This window comes from Camelus ferus, chromosome 33 (genome assembly GCF_009834535.1).
Source record: "Camelus ferus isolate YT-003-E chromosome 33, BCGSAC_Cfer_1.0, whole genome shotgun sequence".
NCBI lineage: Eukaryota > Metazoa > Chordata > Mammalia > Artiodactyla > Camelidae > Camelus > Camelus ferus.
The window spans coordinates 4573472-4594564 of NC_045728.1; the positions used below are offsets into that span (position 1 = coordinate 4573472).

The following is a 21093-nucleotide window of genomic DNA, read 5'->3' on the forward strand; positions in this document are numbered from 1 at the left end:
CATACTCCATGTTTTTGAGGAGAATTCTTGTAAAACTGTGACTGTTTTCTTGATGTCATGAACATCTAACTCCACACCCCTGCCCTCCACTCCTGTAGTCTTTTTTTTAAAACCCCTTTGACGTGATGTTTCTAGTTTAAGGCATTTCAGCACTTGCTGGATGTAATGCCCTCAGTCTTGGGAACGTTTGAAAATACAGTTCTGTTTTCTCCCAAGTGCAGGAGGAGCAGACTGCTGTGTTACAGGCAAAAGCAAAGTAGTTCCCTGGTTGATTTTTCTTGAGTGCCTCAAAAATCATATATAGTCTTGAAACAACTTGCCCAAGTGGATGGAAGGCAAAGTTCAGCTGATCTTCTTTTGCTGGTGGGGAAACGGACACACAAGTGAAATTTGGTGGACGTGGGCTGCTGGGAAGGTAAAGCTTATTGTTGGCAAAGGGCAGACCTGGAGGCAGAGTTGCTGATATTTTTAAGCTCATTTTCAGAAGCCATTGGGTATCAAACTCACTTAACCTTTGAATTAGAAAGACTTGGTCACAAAGTAAAGGTCCCTAGTGACCAGGAAGTTGGTAGTTCATTATTCAACGCGTGTTTATTGAGTATCTGCAATGTGCCAGGCACTGGGCTAGGCCCTGTTTTTTAGGATGCAGGTAAGAAAGATAGCATCTGAAGTCCATAAGAACGTTTAGAAAAACCTACTTGGGTCCCAAAGAGAATAAAAAATTTCATTTATCATAATTGATCAGATTAATCAAGTGTGATCATTGAGGGCCTGATTGGATTATTAATATCTCAAATATGTCGAAATATTTTAACTCGTCCACAGTAGTGCTCCTTGTCCAAAGTGAAATTTTCACCAGATCCGAGGTCAGATGCATAACTTCTGATAACATCAGTATTTGCAATTGGCCTCCTGTAGCACTAAATTCCCTGGAGGTCTGTGGTGGCCCCTGGCCATCTCCCAAACCCCATTTCTTGATTTGCACATTCAAACATTTACAGCTTCTGTGCTTCAGGTCTGGGTTAGAAAGGATGATTGACAAGTTGAACTGTCATCTTTGAAGAATTGAAGGAATACATTCCTCATTGCTGGAATGGACAGTGTTTACGGATTAATCGTGGTGGACTCTTTTAGTGTCTAACTTTTGTGGGTTTTAGCAACTGTGTTTAGGCTAGCCTGGGGAAGAAAGCTAAAGAACAGACTGGCAGGAGAGAGACAGGACTTGCTCTGAGGAAGCTATGTTTGAAACAGAGTCCTCACACCTGGACTGAAAAAACACCAGCACTGAAACTGACACAAAATCAATATAATAAAATTCCCCAGAGCAACTCCATTTGCACAGTTCTGATGTATTCACAGCGGATAAGGCAGGATTGGCTCAAGGGTCTTTTCTTTGCTGCTCACTTGGATGCGTAAATGCACAATTCACTCCCCTCAGCTTTCCTCAGGATCAGACGGGTCTGTTCTTGTTGTCTGAGGGCCAGCAGTGTTTTCTTTCGGAAACACAGCTGAATTACCACAATCCTTCAAAAGTTAGGATGATCCTATTCAAGTTACTTTCCTCTGGTCGCTGGAGGAGGGGCATAATCTGGGGTTTGAACCAGCAGCCTGGGATTTCTCTCCTATTCCTGGCTCCTTCCCTTCTTTGTTGTGGGAAACCTGCAAGTTACTGATACTTCAAGGGGGCAAAACTGGGATTAGATGAAGGTAAATGGGTGTGTTAATACTTATTAGAGGCAGAGATTACAGTTATGGGCAAGTGGTGGGAGTTCAACCTATGCTTAGAAATCAGTACTGAAAATAGCTTTCTCTGAGGTTGTTCAGAAAGATTGTTGCTTAATCTAGTTAATCGAAGATAGATATCAGAGCCTGGCTCCAGCTGTACATGGATGTGTCTACATTTGCACCTCTGTGTCTACATGTTGTTTTGTTAATTAGGCCAACGACCTCCATTTACGATAAGCACCGAACCAGTGGCAAATCACTAATTATGCAGGATCGTGCAGCAGTATCCAAACTGTCTGGACTTCCCAAATGGGAAAAGGGGCTGTGTATTGTGCGTTTGTCATGCACAATGGCGTCTGCAGATGGTGAGCTCCAGAAATTCAAAACCACATAGCCTTGACGGCACATTTTTGATGCTGGTGTTAGGTAGCTTGTCAGTTTTATCTAGCAGAGGAGAACCTGAAACGAAAGACAAAAATTTGGTCAACGGTGACATAGAAGAGGAGAAAAATAGTTCTGCCTCGCGCCCGTCCACTGCCATAGGAAGCCCAAGGATGCCCGTGACTGGATTCTAGTTCGGGGGCCCTGTTCTTGACTCTTCCAGTAAGACGCCGGGTCTTTGTTTCGGGGTCTCCAGGAGGCTGCCTTGGGCTTGATCCTTATCAAGGGCTGCTCTTGAGTGCCGCCCCCGTCATCTCTTAACTGATTTCTTAACGACTCCACGGGTGGGGAGGGGGGTGGGCTCTGAAAAACTGAAGGCTCCTCCGGCGATACGGTCCCGATTCCTGACTCACTAACCGGCCCGACTCCAATATTCCCAGAGCCTTTGAGGACACTGGCTCGGAGCCCCCTGTGCCGGCTCGCACGCACGCCCCTCCGCCGCATGCCTCACGTCCTGTGTGTCAGTCTTTGTGAATGAATGATGGACACGCACTGGGAAAACTATGCCGCTCCTGGGAGGGGGCGGGAGCGGGTGACCAAGTCGTCAAGAATGCGTGGAGAATCGGAAGGACTTCCCCGAAGGGTCGAGGCAGTCGGGGCACCCCAGCCCGCCCGCCCGCCCGCCCGCCCGCCCGCTCCGGGCCCTTCCCGCCGGGGCGGTGGGCTCCCCGGCCCGCCGGCTCTGAGCGCAGCGCCCGGGCGGCCGGGCCCCGGGGGCGCGGGGCGCGGCGGGCGCGGAGCTCCGCCCGGTCTTCCTTTCGGTTTGGGCCGCCGCCGGCGATTGGCCGCGGGCCCCGGGCTCCGCCCCCGGCCGCGCCCGCCCAGCGCTCCCCCCCCGCCCCCGCCCCCGCCCCCCCGCGGAGATCCTGGGGGGAGGGGGGGCCCGGCGCGCAGACCCAGGGACCCGGCTCGGCGCCGCGAGGAACGCCCCAAAGAGGAGGGGAGAGCGGGCGGGCGAGGGAGGGAGAGCGCTCGGGAGAGCGAGGGCGAGGGCGAGCGCAGGCGGCTGCCCGCGGAGAGGAGGGAGCCGGGCGAGGACCAGGAGGGAGCCGGCCAGGCGCAGGCGAGGCGGGGACCGGGGCGCGCGCACTTTCCCGCAAAGTGCCAACTACCCGGGAGAGAGTTCCGGGCGCTCACCTTCTGGGCGCGGGGGAAAGTCAGCGGGAATTTGAGATTTTAGGGAAGAAGGTCCGATTCCCCCCGTCCCCTTTCCCCTGTTACTGATCCCCATTAAAAAGAAAAGCAACAAGAATAACAGCAAACTTGCTCTAGTCCTGTCTGTCTCCCACTCCTCGCACCATGAAGGCGGCCGTCGATCTCAAACCGACTCTCACAATCATCAAGACGGAAAAAGTGGATCTGGAGCTTTTCCCCTCCCCGGGTGAGTGGTGACCGCCGAGCCCCCACCCCAGCTCTTGGCCAGAGGCCGTGGTCGCCTCCACTTCTCCTCCTTCGCCCTTCCTTTCCAGGAGGTGCGCGTCTGCCTGAGCTTCTGCCCCAGCGAGCGGGGCGATGCCGGTGGCAGCTGGAGAGATACAGAGGCTGAGGAGGAGGGCTGTTGGTGGCCTGAGACCCGCGTTTGGGGGGTGGTATTTATTTTCACAGCTGTGTTTTTGTGAGTAGTGAGAAAAAGCTTACAGAATGTCTAGTACCCCCATTCCTGCTTTTTTATTTTTCCAAATGAGCCAGAACCCTCTGGCCTGATTCCTTAACGTTAGGTCGGTGGACACTGCCACCGAGGACATCACCCACTGACCTCGCGTCCCCCAGTACTGGAACTGGTTGGAGGGCCCTGGGTAGTGAGAGCCCAAACGTGTCTAACTGGCTGGCCTTCAAGCGCATTTTCAGTATCTTGCCTTCCCGTGCTCCCCTGTCACATGTCTCTGCTGTCTAGCTCCTGTTTTCTGGGTTCAGGACGAGGAGCTGGGAGGCAAGCTGAAATGACCATCTTAACTCCTGGAAACATCCCGAGTCTGTACAGGCAGATTCCTCACTTTATCCATCTTTCTAATCTGCTGTAAATTTGTCCCCTGGTACCAAAGATCTGTTAGAAGAGGGAAGAGATTCCAGCACCAAACGTGACTTTAGGTCTTTGGTCATTGTGTTATCCAACTCTTGGGTTTGAAGGATTTGAGGAAGAAGGGGATAAGAAAGAAATTTCATTTTGTCTCGGACATGGCTTTTGGTGCTAAGCAGTTTGATGGACTTAGGCTCTCCCAAATTCCTGGAATCAGTGCGATTGGAGAAGAAAAGATGCTTTCCTTTAGGATAGGGAACTTCGAGGTATGCTTAGAGGTTAGTGATTTTTGGAGGTAAAGGTATATAGAAAGATGCAGGGAGAAGGCGATGCTTTCCGGAAAATAATGAATTGCAGTAACATGCAGGCTCTGTTGTATCCGATTATCCATAAGTTTAGCTGTTGCTCCCGTGGTTAACACTTCTCTGCCTCCGCCATAATTAGTTGCTTATTTTAACCCTTTCTTAATCTGCTTCAACTTTCAACACAAGCCAGGCTGACATTTTGTCATTTGGAGATCCTTCAGAAATGTTAAGAGAGACCCCATCCTCCCCTCTTAGCCCTCCCAGTGTTCACGCTTAGGGCTGCTCACTGGGAGGTGCAGGAAGACTCACAGGGATGCTGAGATGAACCGTGGAGACATTTCAGGCGCTTAGAGCTACACTTCTGAAATGATGATGCAGTGATGTTGGGTTTAGGGGTTCAGAGCAGCCGGCATAAATTCTGTCAGTCACGACTGAGTCAAACCATTTAAAGAAGTGAAAGGATCGTCTCAACGAATAGATCCTTCCCTTAAGTAGGGCTTGTTTATATGTGTGTTTACGGGGAAGAGACAGATTTGGTCGTCTGGGAAGTATCGTGCAGATTTGTCAGTCCAAGAACCTGCGATGGATTTGGTGTGCTGGGAGGGAAAAGGGCCCCTAACAGTACACGTTTTAGATCACAGTAAGCAGCAGAAGGGTTTTTTTGGGGGTAGTAATGTAATAGTAAATATTAGAGACTTTACGTATATGGTGCTGTTCTGTTGGTTATTGATAAAAATAAACCCCAAGCAAGTAACTTTTCTTGGCTTTCCCATCTGTAAAATGGGGACAGTGAGGCCTAATGCTGCAGTCATCACCCATTATAATAAGTGCTTTTACAGTGCCTCTCTTTTGCAAACAAGGTTTCCAAGCCACTGATTAAATTTTTGTCAGCAACCTTCAATACAAGAAAATTTCAACCGATTGAATTGGGCAGTCTTCTGCCATTCATTGTAATGAGATTTGATTTCTGGTGCTATCTTGGGGAAAATAAAGAGAGAAACTTGAAAATATATATAGAATATAATAGCCAAGTGTGAGTTGATTATTTTCTGGCTGTTTAGTAGGATATACTTGAATATTATACCCATACCCCAGAAAGGGAAACAGAGGCACAGAGAAGGTCAGTTACTTCCCTAAGAATATCGAGTGAGCCAGCAGCTCAAGTGAAATATAGCCCCGTTTCTGCCTTCTCAGTGCACACTGCCTTGAGTAATACTGCAAGGCACCTCTGCAAAGCTTAGCAGAGAAACTTCAGTTGAGACTTCTACTTGCAGGTGCAGGGATGGAGGAAGCCTTGGCCCCGGGCTGCCTGCTTTTCTTGGTGGGAAAAGATACTGGCTGAGTGGGGATTTGCTCTGCCCGTCAGACCATATAGGATGTGTTTAAAGTTTAACTCCTCACAGTGTGGCTTTGTGTCCACAGCTGTGACTTAAATATTTGTCAGAATGATTCTTCGGGTTGTTTAGTTGCTTATGTGTGGAGACAACTAGTTTGGGAACTGATCTGGCTTAAATAATTAAACCGGGATTCTGCACCCCCTGCCCCAAGTGGCTAGGACCTGATCAAGAACCTTTATTCACTTTTATTCTAGATTGAGACCTCACCGGAGTTTGACAGCTTTAAGTACCAAATTAACATAGGCTTGGAAATAATGTGGGAATTGAATTTTCCTTGCAAGTGCAAAGTTGGATATATCACGCTGACTGTAGTACAGGATAGCCAGGTTCTCAGATCTTAAATGGGTTAAAACAAACAAAGCCACTGAATGTCCATGGAGTTCCCTCCTGGTGTGGAGTTGCTGAGGAGGGGTGGAGGCTGGGTGCCAAAGCAAACACATTCCACAGCCGCTTAATTTTCCCTCTCCGTCCTCACTCTGCCTTCTTGGTGAGGTGAGCATAATGCTCGGAGAAGAGGTGCTCGTTCTGGCTCTTTTACAAGACTGAGAGGATCAGCACCCCCGCCCCCACCCCCGTCTGCCCCTCGGGGACCTGTTCTGTCCTCCGAGACAGGAAGGAGCTCTGTCCCTCTCCCAGCGCCTTTGGGCCAGTCTTTGTATCTTCATCAGCGCAGACAAGGAAGAGGGGGCAGAGCTGCCAGGATTCCCCCACCCAGACCATCTGCCAGTAGTGACCATGAGCCCAGGGCTGCAGAGCAGGGACCCTAGTGGCTTTGAATCTCAGTTCTGCCACTTCTCGCTGTGTGCCTTTGGACAAATTAATCTCTCTGTGCTCCAGCTCCTGCATCTGTAAAATGAGTGCAATAATTGTCGTACGTCGCAGGGTTGAGGTGAGAATTAGGTCTATTGCCGTGTGCCCATCACAGTGCTGACCCGTCATAACAACCAAAAAATGACCCTGATGGCTGCAGAATTTCCAGGGGCCCTTGATATGTGTTGTAGGGGCTACAGCTGCCTTGTGCACCTCCCCTAATCTCTTATTTGAGAGCGAAGTAAGATTAAAGTTAAAGAGAAATTTTTCACCTGCCTTGCTGAGATCTCACGGCCCTGAAGCTCCATTCTGTGCTCCAGCAGCAAACACAGCGAGCCAGGTAACTCTCAGTGTCGGAGCATCTCCAGGGCCTGGCTGTCGCTTACCGATGCAGGGATCAGTCAGCTACTCTGGGTGGTGGAGGTTGTCAGGGCCACCTCTGGGCAAGAAGGCCACCAAGACTAGGGGTGGGGGTCGGGGACTTTGTACGGTTGATGGAAAAGTAGAGTTTTTCAGTTACGCAGGCTTGAGAAATGCATCGTGTCCAGTTATTATAAAGTACCTCACATCTTATTTATTTGGTTGGCAAAACTTGCATTCCTGGCATTTTTGGTTGGTTTGTGTTGCTGTTTTTTTTTTTTTTTTTGTTGTCTATGTAACTTTTTTCTTTCTTAAAGAGACCAGACCACCCTGTAGTGGGATCACCTCCCTCTAGGAGACAAACCAGCCCGCGGTCAGCCTCCCAGAGCCCCGTTTGCTCTGGGCTCCATCAAAATCCCTGTAAAACCAAGAGCTGGTTAGCATAGGTCAGGGAGTTTTGAGAAAAGGAGGCTCCCTGTTGCAAAGAGCACAGATAAGTCAACACTGGCCACAGCGACAGTGTAGTGACAGCTATCTCTGCTTTGCGGGGTGAGGGACCCAAGGCTGTGTTGGCACCCCCTGAGCTTGCAATGACGGTAGAGTCTTGCCATTCACAAGTGGCAGGCATGTTTCTTTCTTTATTTATTTACTTTAACGGAGGCGCTGGGGCTTGAACCCAGGACCTCGTGCACGCTAAGCACACGCTCTGCCGCTGAACTGTACCCATCCTCCAGGATATTTCTGAAACACATATAGAGCCTGCGTTGTGTGCCAGGCTCTTTCACACTTCACAACAGCTCTGGGGGGTGGGGACCTACTAGTCTGTCCGTTTTCAGATGAGGATGGTGAGATCCAGAGAAACGTCTGATTTGTTCAAGGCCACACTGTTAGAAACTTGAAAACTGAGGAGCTCTTGCAAGCATTTTCTGCCTAAAATAAAGCATCGTGTTACTCACAGAAACTTGGGGAATTTAAGGAGGGGGAAGGAGATGGCACTAGTGGTCAGTGCTTTGGGGGTTCAGGGGGCCCCTGCTATCCTGCACGACTCCTCTGAGCCTGGGGAAAGGGCCTTTCCCACACGCTCTCTCTCCGGGCCTGGCAGTCCAGGTAATGTTGATTTAAGAAGATGCTTGAAGGTTTGAGCAATGCTTGCCTGAGATCCCCAAGCAGAGAACCAGGCTCCTTGGTTTTCTGATGTCTTCCAGATGGAGTCAGTTCTCTTACAGGTGAGGATGCGATTATGTTCACTTCCAAGTTCACATCCTTCCCAGAGCCTCCTGATGTTTCCCCGTTTTACTTCTTTCATCACCAGCACAGCTCTGCACTTAATGTCACCCATGATCTGGGTGACCAGAGACCCTGATCAGCAGCTGGCTCATTTTCTTAGCACAGATGTAATTTAATTTTCCTTCTTGCAAGGAGGCCATAGGTACCTACACTTGTGGTCTGCACAGCAAACAAGTCTTATTTTTCCTGCCTTGAAGTGTAGAGTTTTTACGTCCATCTCATGGGCCGGGGCACCTTGTTTGTAGCTGTTCTGGCACGAGGAGGAGAGTTGAGCCCGGGACCCTACCTGCAGACCTGCCCGCCCTCCACGCTCACCGCTGAGAGAGAAGCCAGCAGACTCCCTGGCGACTTGTCCATGGGTCTCAGTTCCTCTTTCACTGCCTCATGGGGAGCATTTTCTCCAAACAATGAATCCCCGTGGGCCCACACAGGCATCAGAGAGAGGAATTTGTCCGTTCCCAACACAGGCCCCACGTTTTTTATCTGGCTGCTCCACAGTGACGTGCTGGCCCATTTTCCCTGCCCAGACGGAACTGGCCTCCCTGTTCACAGCACTGCAGGGCCACCCTTTGCCTCCAGCTGTTGAGTTCTTCTTCACTAGGGTGAGGAATGTCAAGACAATTCCCCCATCGATCGTTTTTACACGTCATGTGTCTGTGGCTACATTTTGCCTTTTCTCGGTTAGTTTGAAGAGGTCTTTATTTTTCAGATGGTCGGAAGATGTTTTTCAAATTGCCTACACGGGCTGTTTCTCCTTGGCTACTTTCCTGAAGCTCTGTGCCTGTCTGTGCCACCTTTTCTTTCCCTTGTGTAGTTGACCGTCTCCATGCAGACACAGAAAGAAACTGATCGGCAGTGTAGGTTCAGTAGATGATCCAGTTTCACTGTCAGGGCGCCGTGCTTACAGACATAATGCAAATACTGCTGTTCAAGCTGTAAGTGTTTATTGATTCTTTGGTCAACTTTGTCATATTTCCCAGGTGCTTTCCAGTTTCTGCTGCTTGGGGCCAAGCCTGTCACTGGACACTGGAAAGGGGGCTTCTTACTGCCCCATCAGCTTTGGTCCCATGGCTCTTTTCTGTAGTATTTGATTCTGTCTCAGAATTGTAAGGTATTGACCCAGATGGTGCTTTAAGACCCCACGTAGCATTGGAAGGTTTTAGGCTCTTGGATTTCAGATCTTGGTGGTGTGTACATAGGGAGAGCATAGAATTTACCATCCAAACTGGGACCCTTTTGAGGGTGTGATGGGTGCTTTAATAATTACACCAGAATGACGAATAGGCCTAAACTAGGACTCTCCCCAGAGATGAAGTGCCCAGTATGTAGCTAATGAATTAAATAATCTTTATGTTGTCTACTCAATTGCTAACCTTAGGGTTCTGGCCATCCAAAGTAAGCTCAAAGGACCAGATAAAGAGTTAGAAGAAATTCAAGTTCAGTGTGGTTTCCCCCAACCATAAGTTATATTTTTAAATGTGTTTTTGACACATAATGTAATATTTCTCAACGCCTGAGAAACAACTAAAAATCAACCTCAAGTGAGTTCACTGCAAGCATTTGAAACCTCTTGGTAGCTCTGGGTAGCTCTGCTAAGCTGTTGATTTTTGCTTTGCAAGGTTCTGCGGAGAAACTGTAAACTATGCATGTAGGGTGTGTGTGTGAGTGTGCGTGTGTCTGTGTGTGTGTGTGTGAGAAAAGGAACTTTTGAGTCAGGGGAAATGGCATCATTACACAAGTGAAGACAATTTAAATTTTTTTTTTTTTTTTTTTGCTGTGTTTCGATGTTTATCCAAGATGAGAGGGTTTCTGTGAGAATCAACAGGGGCAGAAATAATTTTTTTTGGTATCATTAAATCAAAAAGCAAGCCCTCAGTTCTCCAGGTGAGGAGGAGGGGAATGGTGGCTTCCATTGCAACACCTGTTTGGGCTAAAAGAGAAGAGAAATGACAGGAAAAGAGGACGAAACTATGAAAGAACTAATGAAAGAATGAAAGGAAATGGTGAAAAAAGCAATCAAAGAGTTTAAGTGCCATTCATTAGACTTTTAGCAAAATCCTCATACGGACCAAGCGCTGCCCTCGGGTAGGCGTTTTGGTCCGTGGTGGCCAGGCGGGTGGTCTTGGGTCTGCGTCTCTGTAACCACCTCTGAGCCCTTTATACCCTGCGGGGCTGTACAGTGGGCCCGCGCAACCTGGATGAAGTATTCCCTGTGCTCCAGGTGCTTTTGTGGCTGAGAGTGCAGGAGGCCCGCCGTCTGAACTCATACAAGTATGTGTGGGTCAGTGATTATTTATATTTTCTGTGCCTGTTGGTCCCTTTCTTCCAACGGTCCCAGGCTAGAATAATTTCATGGGGCGGCTTCAGGGAGACTGTGGGCATTTCAGAAGCATTTGAAGGAGGCATAAAAACAAGGGAGGATTATTTGAGATAGAGAGGACAGCCTGAGAAGGATGCTGAAAGTGTGGCGTGAAAGAAAGGCTTACATAAATATGAAGAAAACTACCTTGATTGTGGAAAAGGAAGAGAGAGAGAGGGAGTGTGAAGCCAGGGTCTGTGTGAGAGCATTTTGAATCTCAGGATGAATTTTGCCTTTGAAAGTAGGGAGATTTTAAGGACAGAGCCGTGTTATTGAAAAGGCTTCTGAGAGAGGCGATTTTTTTTTTTTTGGTTGCATCACTTTACCTCCCACTCATACTGTTAGTTGTTAAAACCTCTATATCAGTTCATCAGAATAAGCGTTAAACCTCAGAGAAGATGACAAAATCAATCAGGTACATATTTTCAAGGTACAAATGGAAAATAAAGAATCTAGGTCAGGCTGGGGATCTCCTAACGCTGGTGCGTGCTTGTAGATACCTGGTTTTTGGAGTGTGTCTTCAGGGACCTCTCCTATGTGCTGGGTCCTATAGCTGCTCTCAATTAGTGACATTTTTTTGTGCAGTTAGTTTTGTGCCAGGATAGTTACTGTCATGACTTATCGCTCATGGGAGTGTGTTCTTGAGTCTGGTTTTAAAACCCCCCTCAGAAGACGCACCACAGGGAGTTTTCAGGGGAAGAGCCTCCCCGTGCAGTGGTTATTTATTCTTTTTCCTGTCTGATGGCTATTCCCTGCCGAGGGCTCGAGCTCATTCTGTGTGCCATGCGTGGGTTGTCTCTTGTCACTGAAGTAGCGATTCAGTGCTAGGGAGCCAGTGGGGGCTCGCGGATGGTAAGGGGACACTTGGTAGCACACTAGGAAACCGTTTTGTGCACAAAAGAAGTTGAGCGTCCCGTCTGGGGGACCCGTCACCACCCGGAGGCTCAGGAGGCCTGGATTCAGTTCATCTGTGAGGCCTTGAACAAGTCATTTTTCTGGACCTCATGGTCCTCATGAGTCAAATAAATTAACTGGAGAAGATGACTTGTAAGTCTTCCCTCATCACTGATCTTGTGTAACTGAAGGCCTGGGGAGAGCGCCGTATGGCACTGAGGCAGACAGAGTGGAGGTGTGCTTCCCCTGCCCTCCACCTGCTGTTCCGCACAGTTCTGTCGCTGGGAGGATTTTGTGTCGGTTTGTGAAGGTTAATTTTCACAATTAATTGAGAAGGGCGTTAGGCACTGTTACAGGCCCTGCTGACAGTGGGAGAGCCACGTCGCCCCCGGGGGTGACGCTGGACCAGGAGTCATACCTCCCTCTGGGTCTCCCTCCGTGAGCCAGCTTCGTTCTTCCAGCCGCCTCCGCTAACTTGCAGCGGGAAGCAGCTCCAGCGCGGGGTGGGCGGCGGGGCAGGCCGTGTGGGCCGGGGGTCCGGGAGGTCAGGCGATGGGTCCCAGCCGCATCGCATCTTCAGGGCCGGCCGTGTGGTCTGAGCCCCAGCTGCTTCCCTCCGCCAGCCCTTCCCCGCGCGCTGCCCCGGGCACCCACTTTGCCTCCTGCAGCGCAAATGCCTTTTGCTCAAAGCCCCCCGGAGCCTCTTCCTGCCCCAGCCCGTGAGTGGAGCCCCCCCCTCCCCCGCCGCCTCCTGTTTGCAGGGAGGGCAGGGCCTGGCCGCTGGCTTGCTGGGCCCTCGGGTCCACAGGCGCTGGCGGCCCCGGGGGCAGACAAGACCCCACCTGCTCTGGATTCCCCGGAGTCCAGAAAGCTGCGAGTGTGCGCCGGGTGTGGTGGGCGCAGGCCGCTTGCCTTTCAGAGGCCACGCTCAGAGCTGTAGGGGTGCGCGGCCTGCACACCTTATCTGAAGATCGGGTTCTTGGCGTGCTATCTGCGTTTTGAGACAGGTCCGGCACAGCAGGGACCTGCGATCGGCATGCCAGTTTAGGGGAAAGACAAGGAAAGCTGCCCCGGAGAACAGGGTAGAGTTGATCCGCTTGAAACTGTGTCGACATCTCTCATCTCATCTTTACTTTTTGTTTTGTTTTTTCTTTCCTGTAAGTTACTGGGCGCCAGCTTACGAACGCGGTGCCTTATTAACTCACTGAGAACCTCATTATTTTACCCTAATCCCTAAGTACTATTCCCATCTCTCAGATGAAGAAACAGAGGTTAAACAGTGTGCCCGAGGCCACGTAGCAGGTGAGTGGAGTTTAGATTCAAAGCCAGCCGTGGCTGACTCTAGAGTGCCCTGTCTGCTGCCTTCACCCTTCTCAGAAATATTTGGCTGTTTGTTGAAGTTGGGGAAATATTAAGGCCTGTTTGTGCAGATTATTTACCAGTTCATTTATTGCTTGGTTATCATCTGGTAGCATTTGCAGTCTGACAGGTGACGTGGCCACATCCGAAGCTCCTGGTCGTCCTCTGCACTATGGATGTGCTGCACGCGGGGAAGTCGAGGCCCAGGTGTGACTCCGAGTTTCTTTCCCAAGGTTACCTGGTAGATAAGTGAGTGGCAGAGTTAGAGCACAGAGCTGGAATTCTCCAAATCGCCTGACATTTCTGTTCAGTGACACACATATAAAACATTTATTTCTTTGATGTGATGAGTACGTGGGGCCCTCACGTTACTACTATTACTGCCACTACTAAACCTTCGCTCGAGGTGGAGGTGTTAACGAGGCACCTTCGGCTCCTTTGCCGACGTTAGATTTCCCTGCGTGTTTTATGTAGTTAGTGGGGCCTTTGTACACAGTTGGTTAATTATTCAGCTTTGAGTGTGTTGTGCAGATCACTGTGATATAGTATCTGGAAAGTTTGCACAGCTTTCCATGATGCCAAACCACTGGCCAAACCTTAAGTAGGATGTCAGGCTAGTCCCTTCTCAAGAAGTTTAAAAAAAAAAAAAAGCTAAGTTGACCCCACAGGCTACTAGATAAATATGCAATTTCTCTTGAGGGTAGGTTCATCTTGGACTTTTGAGAAATAATTTTTTTTTTCATCTAAAGAGTTTTGAACAGAATTCCTGTCCAACCTCTGTTTTCCTTAGTTGAGATATATGCACATTGCTGTGGTCTGCTGAGCCTCAGTTTACCCTTTTTAGCAAATGAGGCCCATTTTAATGATGAGCAGGAACTTCAGGGAGCTGGCGGAGCACTTCAGGATAAAAACTAAAATAACCCCCAGAAAGCTCTGCACCTTGTACTGCGTGTTATGGGAAAGAGTGGTGCCCAAAAGGTGAACAAGGATTACATTTCAGATGAGTGATTTGTTGCCCCTGTTGGTTTCCGTTAGGGGCGGGGCTTTCTCTGGGGCCCTGGGTTTACACACTCTGGGTTTAGCAAAGATGAACTAGATTGTTCCCCAGCTCGATGTGTTGTTCCTTCCCAAATAAAATAATCTCCTCCCCCTCCTTGTTTCGGTCCTTCTGGAAGCCAGAGCGTTCCAGGGCCAAAGGACAGCTTGTTACAGGCAGACGTATTCCCTTGGCATGTCGCTGCTTCCTTGGGGGTGACTTCAGGCCTAAAGAGCCAGCCGTGCCCTCTGGGGCCTCTGGATTTTGGGGGAAGAGGCGATGGGAATGGGCATAGAGAGAAGTACCCCTGATGGCAGCAAAAATTGGAGACGGTAGTTTTAAGTTTAGACTTTTTGGATCTGGGCACTAATTTAAATTTTGTTAGGAAAACGTAGGCTTGTAAAGGAAATCTTAGTGTGGCTGCAAAGTGTGTCTCCTCCTCAAACTAGGGTTCAGGCTGTGGCTTGGTGAGTCCTTTCTGTCAGGCCTGTGGAGTTTTTGGTTCCCCCTTTGCCTGCTCTGAGCACTTTCTATGCAGACGGCTGGAAGGGTCCACCTAGAGAGGTGGCCATCCTTTTACCTTTTATTGCCTGGTGTGAGAATCACCCTGCCTGCGGCTGTTTTGAGTGTGAGCTGCCAGCTTTTAGCCACATCTCTGGATTCTTCTGGAGGCAGGCTGTTCCTCGTGAGTGAGCTGCCTTCTCTGGAAGACGGTGGAAGCGTTAAGGAGCTCACGTTTACCGAATACTCTGGAGGCGCCTGTGCTGCAAGGTGGTGCTATTCAGTTAGTGGGAGATGTGGTACAGAGCGGCTGTGCTCCGCGGGTGAGTCACGTGCGTGTGCGCAGGAAGTGCATCCTTGATTTCACAGGAGATCAAGAGTTCAATCTCACACCCTCCTTGCCTCCTCATGGACACCAAATGTTCTTGTAATTGCTGGGGGCTGGTTTTTCGTCCCTGGACATCTCTGTGCTTCAGTTTGGAGGCATGAGAGAAGTGAAACTAGTCACTCTAGAGTGCCCACTGGGTGCGGGGCACTTTGCACAGTGCTTCACACAAGTGACCACCTTCTTTAAACAACCCTATGATGCGGGTGGTTTTTTTTTTTAATTTTTATTAAAAATTTTTTTTTCATCAAAGTATAGTTGATATTCCATATTATGTAAGTCTGACAGGTGTACACCATGGTGACTCACAAGTTTTAAAGGTTATTCTCCATTTATAGTGAATATAGAACATTGACTGTAACCCCTGTGTGGTACAGCATCTCCTTGTAGCTTATTTTATACAGAATGGTTTGTACCAAGATTGGTGTTTTAATCCCCATTATGACGAGAAGAAACTGAGTCTCAGAGAGTTTCAAATAATTTTCCCAAGCCCCTAGAACTTTCAAGTCACCGATTTAAGCTTAGATCTTTCTAATCACAAAGCCCACCAACTTAGAGTCAGTTTGGAGAGAAAGTTTGCTTATGTCCCCGTCAGAGGCTTTGGTTCTGGGCGCACCCTCCTGTGCAGCGTGCTCTTTTAGGCCCCCATCATTACCAGGCTGAGGAAGAAAATGTCCAGTGTGTCTCTAAGTGTAGACCACTGGGATGGGCACACAGAGAGAAAGCCGAAAAAGCCACTCACATAATTTCCACTGTGCATTTTCAAATTCAGAGTGGACAAATGAAAAAGGGTACCTAAGTTTATTAATCTTGCACAGAGAATTGGTGCTTTCGCCCCCATTTTCCAGATTGGGAAATTGAGGAATGAAGTAAAGGTTCCACTTGTGCTTGGAGATCTTCCAGGGAGGGGCTGTTCCGAGGCACACGGCTAGGCCTGGAGGCCTCTTGATGCAACAGGAATGTTTGTAGAAAAATAAACACACACATGGAATGAATCAATGTCTACATGATGGACCTGGAGTTAACCTCTGATTCAGCTGGAGTTTTTTTTTTTTTTAAATAAAGTATCTCTTTATTTCTGGCTTTCTGAAGGCCTCTCTTTGGGGAGCCTTGTGGCTTTAATGCCCTCACCTGTGATGGATGGGCTGATGGGAGCAACATGAACTCCCAGCCTGGCTGCAGTGTCTCCAAAGCGTTTTGGGTGCTGATGACAAAACAGTGACTTTGTTTTTTTAGGGCCCTGGGGACTTGCTGGATTCACGGGTTCTGTTCAGCTTGAACTGCCACAGGCCTGCTGCAGACAGCGCACGGGGACCAAGGGCGAGTCTGGTCTCAGAGGTCCCAGCTGCCTTCTTTGTAGGAAGAGAACCTTCTCTGGGTTTTCGTGGGCAAATCAGTGCCAAGGAATTAGTATTTGAATTTCCCAAAGCCGGTGCGAGACACGCAGGAAGCTGCTCCCACGCATACCAGCCACGAATCTATTTGAGAATCTGCTCCAAATTCCTGTCGGCATGGAGCCTAGGTGCTGGACACCTTTATTGTAATTGGTGTTTGGTCCTTATATTCGTCAGGTGGTCTGTTTCTGCCGCAGGTTTCTTAGCATGGCCTTAAGATACAGGTAAATTCTCTTCCCATTTGGTGGCTGAGACTTCATGGTCACAGGGATGGGATCTACATTTGAGTCACTCCAAGAAAGTCCTGTTTGTCCCCAAATCCCGCAGCCCCTCGTTCCTTATGTTGGCTGTGATGCCAGCCGTGATGTCTTGCAAAGACAGGGTTTAGAGGTGAGCCACCCACCCCGCCTCTGAATTTTCTGCTTGCTGGTTTGTCTTTAGGCAAAGAATTCAACTTCCCTAAGCCTTCCCTGTCTCATCCTTATAATAGGGGTCATCAGAAAGAGCCTTCAGGGCTATGGGAAGGCTTCGTGATGAGTCCCCTGAAGTGCTTTCTCAGTGACGCAGGCTCTCACCGATGGGGTGTCAGCCTTGCGTCTTGTGGGCCGCTGTTTCTGTACCAGCGCTCTTTGCTGACGGTGCTGTTGCTACCTCGGTGCTTCTTAGGACTGTGGTTACTGTTAACCTGGTTACAGAAAATTTTCCACTCAACACCCCCGTAACCAAGTGGGCCAGAGCTGTCCCTGTGGCCAGCGGCAGTGTTTTCTTCCTCTCACACGTGCTTAGCAAACTGGAGTTAGGCCTCGGGACCCAGTTCTGACTACAGCATCATCTTCAGGTCAGCAGGGCTGGCTCTTGGCATGATCCTTATCAGGAGGTAGAATGACTTTAATTGCTGAATACTCTGCTCTTTGCCTGAGTCCTTTCTTCTCGGGGAGTGACCTAGGCACCTGAGATGTAGGAGGAAGCCACTGCCACCTGTCTGTGCAGCCAGCCCGGGGCGGGGCCGCCTCCTCCCGACGGTCCCCTCCCCGTGGATCCACTCGGCAGCTTCCTGAGGACAAGCCTGAGGGCTGAAAAACCCCACTGGCCTTGCTTTCTCCTCCACACCCCCTGTCCCTTCGGTCCCCAAGCAAATGCCCAGGAGACCCTCCTAGTTCTAGCTGACTTCCGCTAAAGCACTTTGCAACTGAAGATGCCTTCGGGCACCGTGAGCTCTGCAGTCTGCCCCTTGCCAACTGCAGTGGTTGATTTACAGCCAGAGTCTGGCACCTGGAAAAGGAGATCCTGTGTCTTTAAACAGCTGTGTGTAAATGCGCTTGCTAATCCAGTGACTAATTCAGTCTATCATAAGGCAGCAACGAGCAGGCTGCCAGGGCAGGGCTGTGTCCCAACTGGAGAAGTGTGTAAGGCTCAGAGAATTATTTCTAGAATTCTGCCGCACCACTCGTCTCTGGAATGGACTCAGCATCTCATCTGTCTGTTCCCTGCATGGAGTCAACTTCTCTGGGTTCCGGTCCTGCTCCCGCCTGCCCCTGCCCCCCCTCTGGTCCTGGGGTCAGTTTATTTACTCATCTGAGGGTGGAGCCGGTGCTCAGTCTGAGTCAGGGCTGGGGAACCAATCAGCACTGCTCTGGGGCATTCCAGGGGCCCAAACTCATGATCCCTCTTGGAAAAGAATTTTCCAAAAGATCCCCTTTGGTCATGGTGTGGTGACTGCACCTTTCTGGGTTCATGGCCAGGGAGCCTGGTCTGGTGTTTTTTGCCCAAAGCCCTTTTCTGTCTGCCCTTCCTTTTCTCCCTCCAGGGGCTGGGGGAGAAGCCTCCAGAAAGAGCCCGGTCTGATGGAGACGTCTTTCTCCTGCAAGCCTTAAACATAGAAATATATAGATGCTAATGCCACTTGAAGGGAGTTTAGGGGCGGCCTCTTCTGGGGACCGGTTTGGTTTAGGGGAACTTGAGGTCCTCTGCTTGTCTCCTGGAGTCTGTGGCCCTCCCTCTCAATCCTCATGTAAATGGCCCCAGAAGTTGCAGACACCAGGTGTCCACCTCTGGAAATGACCTTGGCCAGCCTCTCCCACGGTCTCCCGGGGAGCGGGGCCTATCTGCATCTCCTGAGGCTTCCCTGTGGCTAAGGTCACATCGATGTCTCATCCCTCTCGCAAACGCCTTCCAACTGTCATTGGAGCTGTTCTTGATGCCTGGGCCCCCTCTGCTCCCTCGCCCCCTGCACTCGGACACCCGCAGGCTCTTTCCCACCTCCTGCCCCAATGCTTCTGGAACCCAGCCACCTCACTCAGCCTCCGTTGCAAAACCTGTCATCTGAGTCATCATCATCATAGCGCTCAGCATGAGTTGTGAGCATGGAGCCGCCGTCTGTGCGCTTATACGGGGTGTGTTTGCCCCATTAGAAGGGAAACTCCAAGCGAGGGAGCCACGTCTCCCAGTCCTCTAGTTATTCCCACTGCTCGGCCCCTAGCAGGTGGCTCCTTAGCTCTTTTTTTTTTTTTAAATTGCTTTTTAAATTGAGATACCATTCACCTAATATGGCCCATTTTAAAGTGTGCGGTTCGGTAGGTCTTAGTACTTTCACAGAGTTGTGCAGCTCTCACTGATACCTCACTGCAGTACCTTCTCATTGCCCACAAAAGCAGCCCCAAACCCATCAGCAGCCAGCGGCCCTTTTCGGATCAAGGCATGCCGCTCAGGTTGTCCAGCAGGGGATGTGCAGACGTGGACCCCGAGGAGAGCCCCGCCGTGCTCCCCGATGCTCCTAGCACACACCCGCGTGCCCGGTCAGCTCCGTGTCCGTCTGGGCGAAGATAATGAGCGCTTTCACTAGCTGCAGGGATGTTCGTCCGGGAGCTTGGGGCTGTGGTGGCTGCAATTTCCTGGTGGCTTCCTGAGGAGGGAGAGCCACTTACCAGCAGCGGATGAGGGCTGTACAGCCTGGCGCTCCCTTTCCCACCCGGCCAGGTGGATGGAGAGTGGCTTCTGCATTGATCCCTTTCTCTGCTCTCCACCCATTGGCCTGTCTTGCCCATTGATCTGGCGATCCGGTCAGCTTGGCATTCTCAGCTGCTTGGGTTTGCCCCTGGGGGAGGCATCCGATGCTGTCTGCTCTGGGCCAGTGTGGGTGAGACGCTGGGGCTGTCAGAGGGCCCCAGGCTGGCTGATAGGCTGAAAGGAGAGCAAAACCCTGTGGAGGCTGCCAGAGGTCCCAGCACATCCCTGGGCTCTGCACTCAGTGCATCTGCAGTTAGCACTGGCGCTGCGTGGACAGAACAGGACGTGGCCTTTCTGAGTCAGACCCCTGGCTTCATTAGTTCGAGGCATCAGGTTCAGCTTGCAGGCCCAGGCGCCTGATTTTGTGCTCTGCCTTTGTCAGTGGGCTTGGTTGTATCCCCTCAAGGTGGTCACCATGTCTCCATGTCTCTCTTACCAACTCCCAGCAGGACTGGAATGGTCGTGTCATAGACCCTGTGAGTGACACCAGGGTGATCTGTTCTCCTTTCTGTGCCTTTGAGATAAAGGTCACCAGATCTGAAATTAACTGCTGCCCTCACTCCGTGTGACTAGCACCCTCAGATCCGAGAACTGTTACATGTCATGGTTTGTGCCATTGAAGTTGGGTATTGGAGATTCTTGCTTTATAATCCCTGGTGGTCAACTGGGATCTCTGCTGGATGGAAGGGAACTCCGCTACGCGAGAGCCTGACCATGGTGATGGAAAACGTATATAGTCTGGAGTGGGAGCAGACGCCATCACGGACCCGTCACAGCCCAAGTCATGTTTATTAGATCTTCGGATGGGTTGTTCTCTGTGGTTCTTCCAAACTTGGGGAGAAGTAGAGTTTGTCCAGAGTGATGAGCAGGGCTTGATAGCAGCAAAGATAGAAGGGAGACTGTCTCCCTCCCAGTCTGCTGCTGTAAGTAAACAGCAGTGGTGCAGAGGACAAAAAATTCTGGACAGGGAGCCAAGAGGTCTAGAAATAAGCGCTCGGCCACCCCTCCCCTCCACGGCAGCTTACTTTCATTCATCTTATAATTATGTTGAGTTGCCAGGAAGGAGAACATCCCTCCGAGGAGTTGTTAAAGCTTTATAGCAAATTCTGCGAATTCCTTTTTCCCTGTTTTGGCCCTGGATAAGCCGTATGCACCAGATAACCGCAGTGAGGGCAGCACAGAGGAGCAGAAGCCAGGAAACGCGTGAACACGCAAGTAGGATGCCCACGGGGTGATGGTTCCCGCCACGGCCATGAGGAATGCCAAAGCTGAAGAGATATGGGGACCAAAATTAGAGCTCAGGTAGGTCTAGACAGAGCCGGAAGCAGCCTCGGATGACAGAGTTAGCAGGGAGCCTGGTGGTTCAGGGACAGGACCCTAGTCCCTTGAAGCTGTCTCTCGGGGCCCGAAGTACCTCCCTAGCAGCTCAGGAAACCTGAGCTGGGGCTCTGAAATTATTCCCTAAATCCCTTAAAGCAACAGGATTTCTGACTCCTCATTAGGGACGTACATTTGGATTTACTGAGCTGAGTGGGGCCTTTATTTCATGAGTTGTTGAACATGTAAAGCCTGGTACTGTAAACTCCAGATGTTCCACGTTAGGGCAATGCCGTTGGTTTTCTGGGTGCATTTAGCTCGTGTGCATTTGGGTGCATTTAGCAGGCACTGTTGAAGACTCTGATAGGGCCAGAGGCAGGCCGTCTCATGTGTTTGCCAAATACAGCCCGGGTGGGAAGTTTCACATCTTCTCTGATGTCAGCCTCGCTTCAGGGTGGGAACCTGTGTCTCTCCGCCTTCTCCCTACTCCTGCCATGTGG

General features: G+C 50.2%; 1 protein-coding gene across 5 annotated transcripts in view; it reads left to right on the forward strand.

Moving 5' to 3' along the window:
- ETS1 (ETS proto-oncogene 1, transcription factor) overlaps positions 1-21093 on the forward strand; it is a 121965-nt gene that overhangs the window by 54321 nt on the left and 46551 nt on the right. The window contains exon 1 of one of the 5 annotated variants that reach the window (XM_006181713.3): positions 3112-3547. The exons of 3 other annotated variants lie outside the window; for them this stretch is intronic. In XM_006181713.3, the coding sequence (XP_006181775.1) occupies positions 3466-3547 (82 nt within the window). In that variant the 5' untranslated portion in view covers positions 3112-3465. Of the gene's footprint in view, positions 1-3111; positions 3548-21093 lie in introns of those variants that run through there. One more of the 5 variants, XM_032472604.1, reaches the window with a different exon arrangement.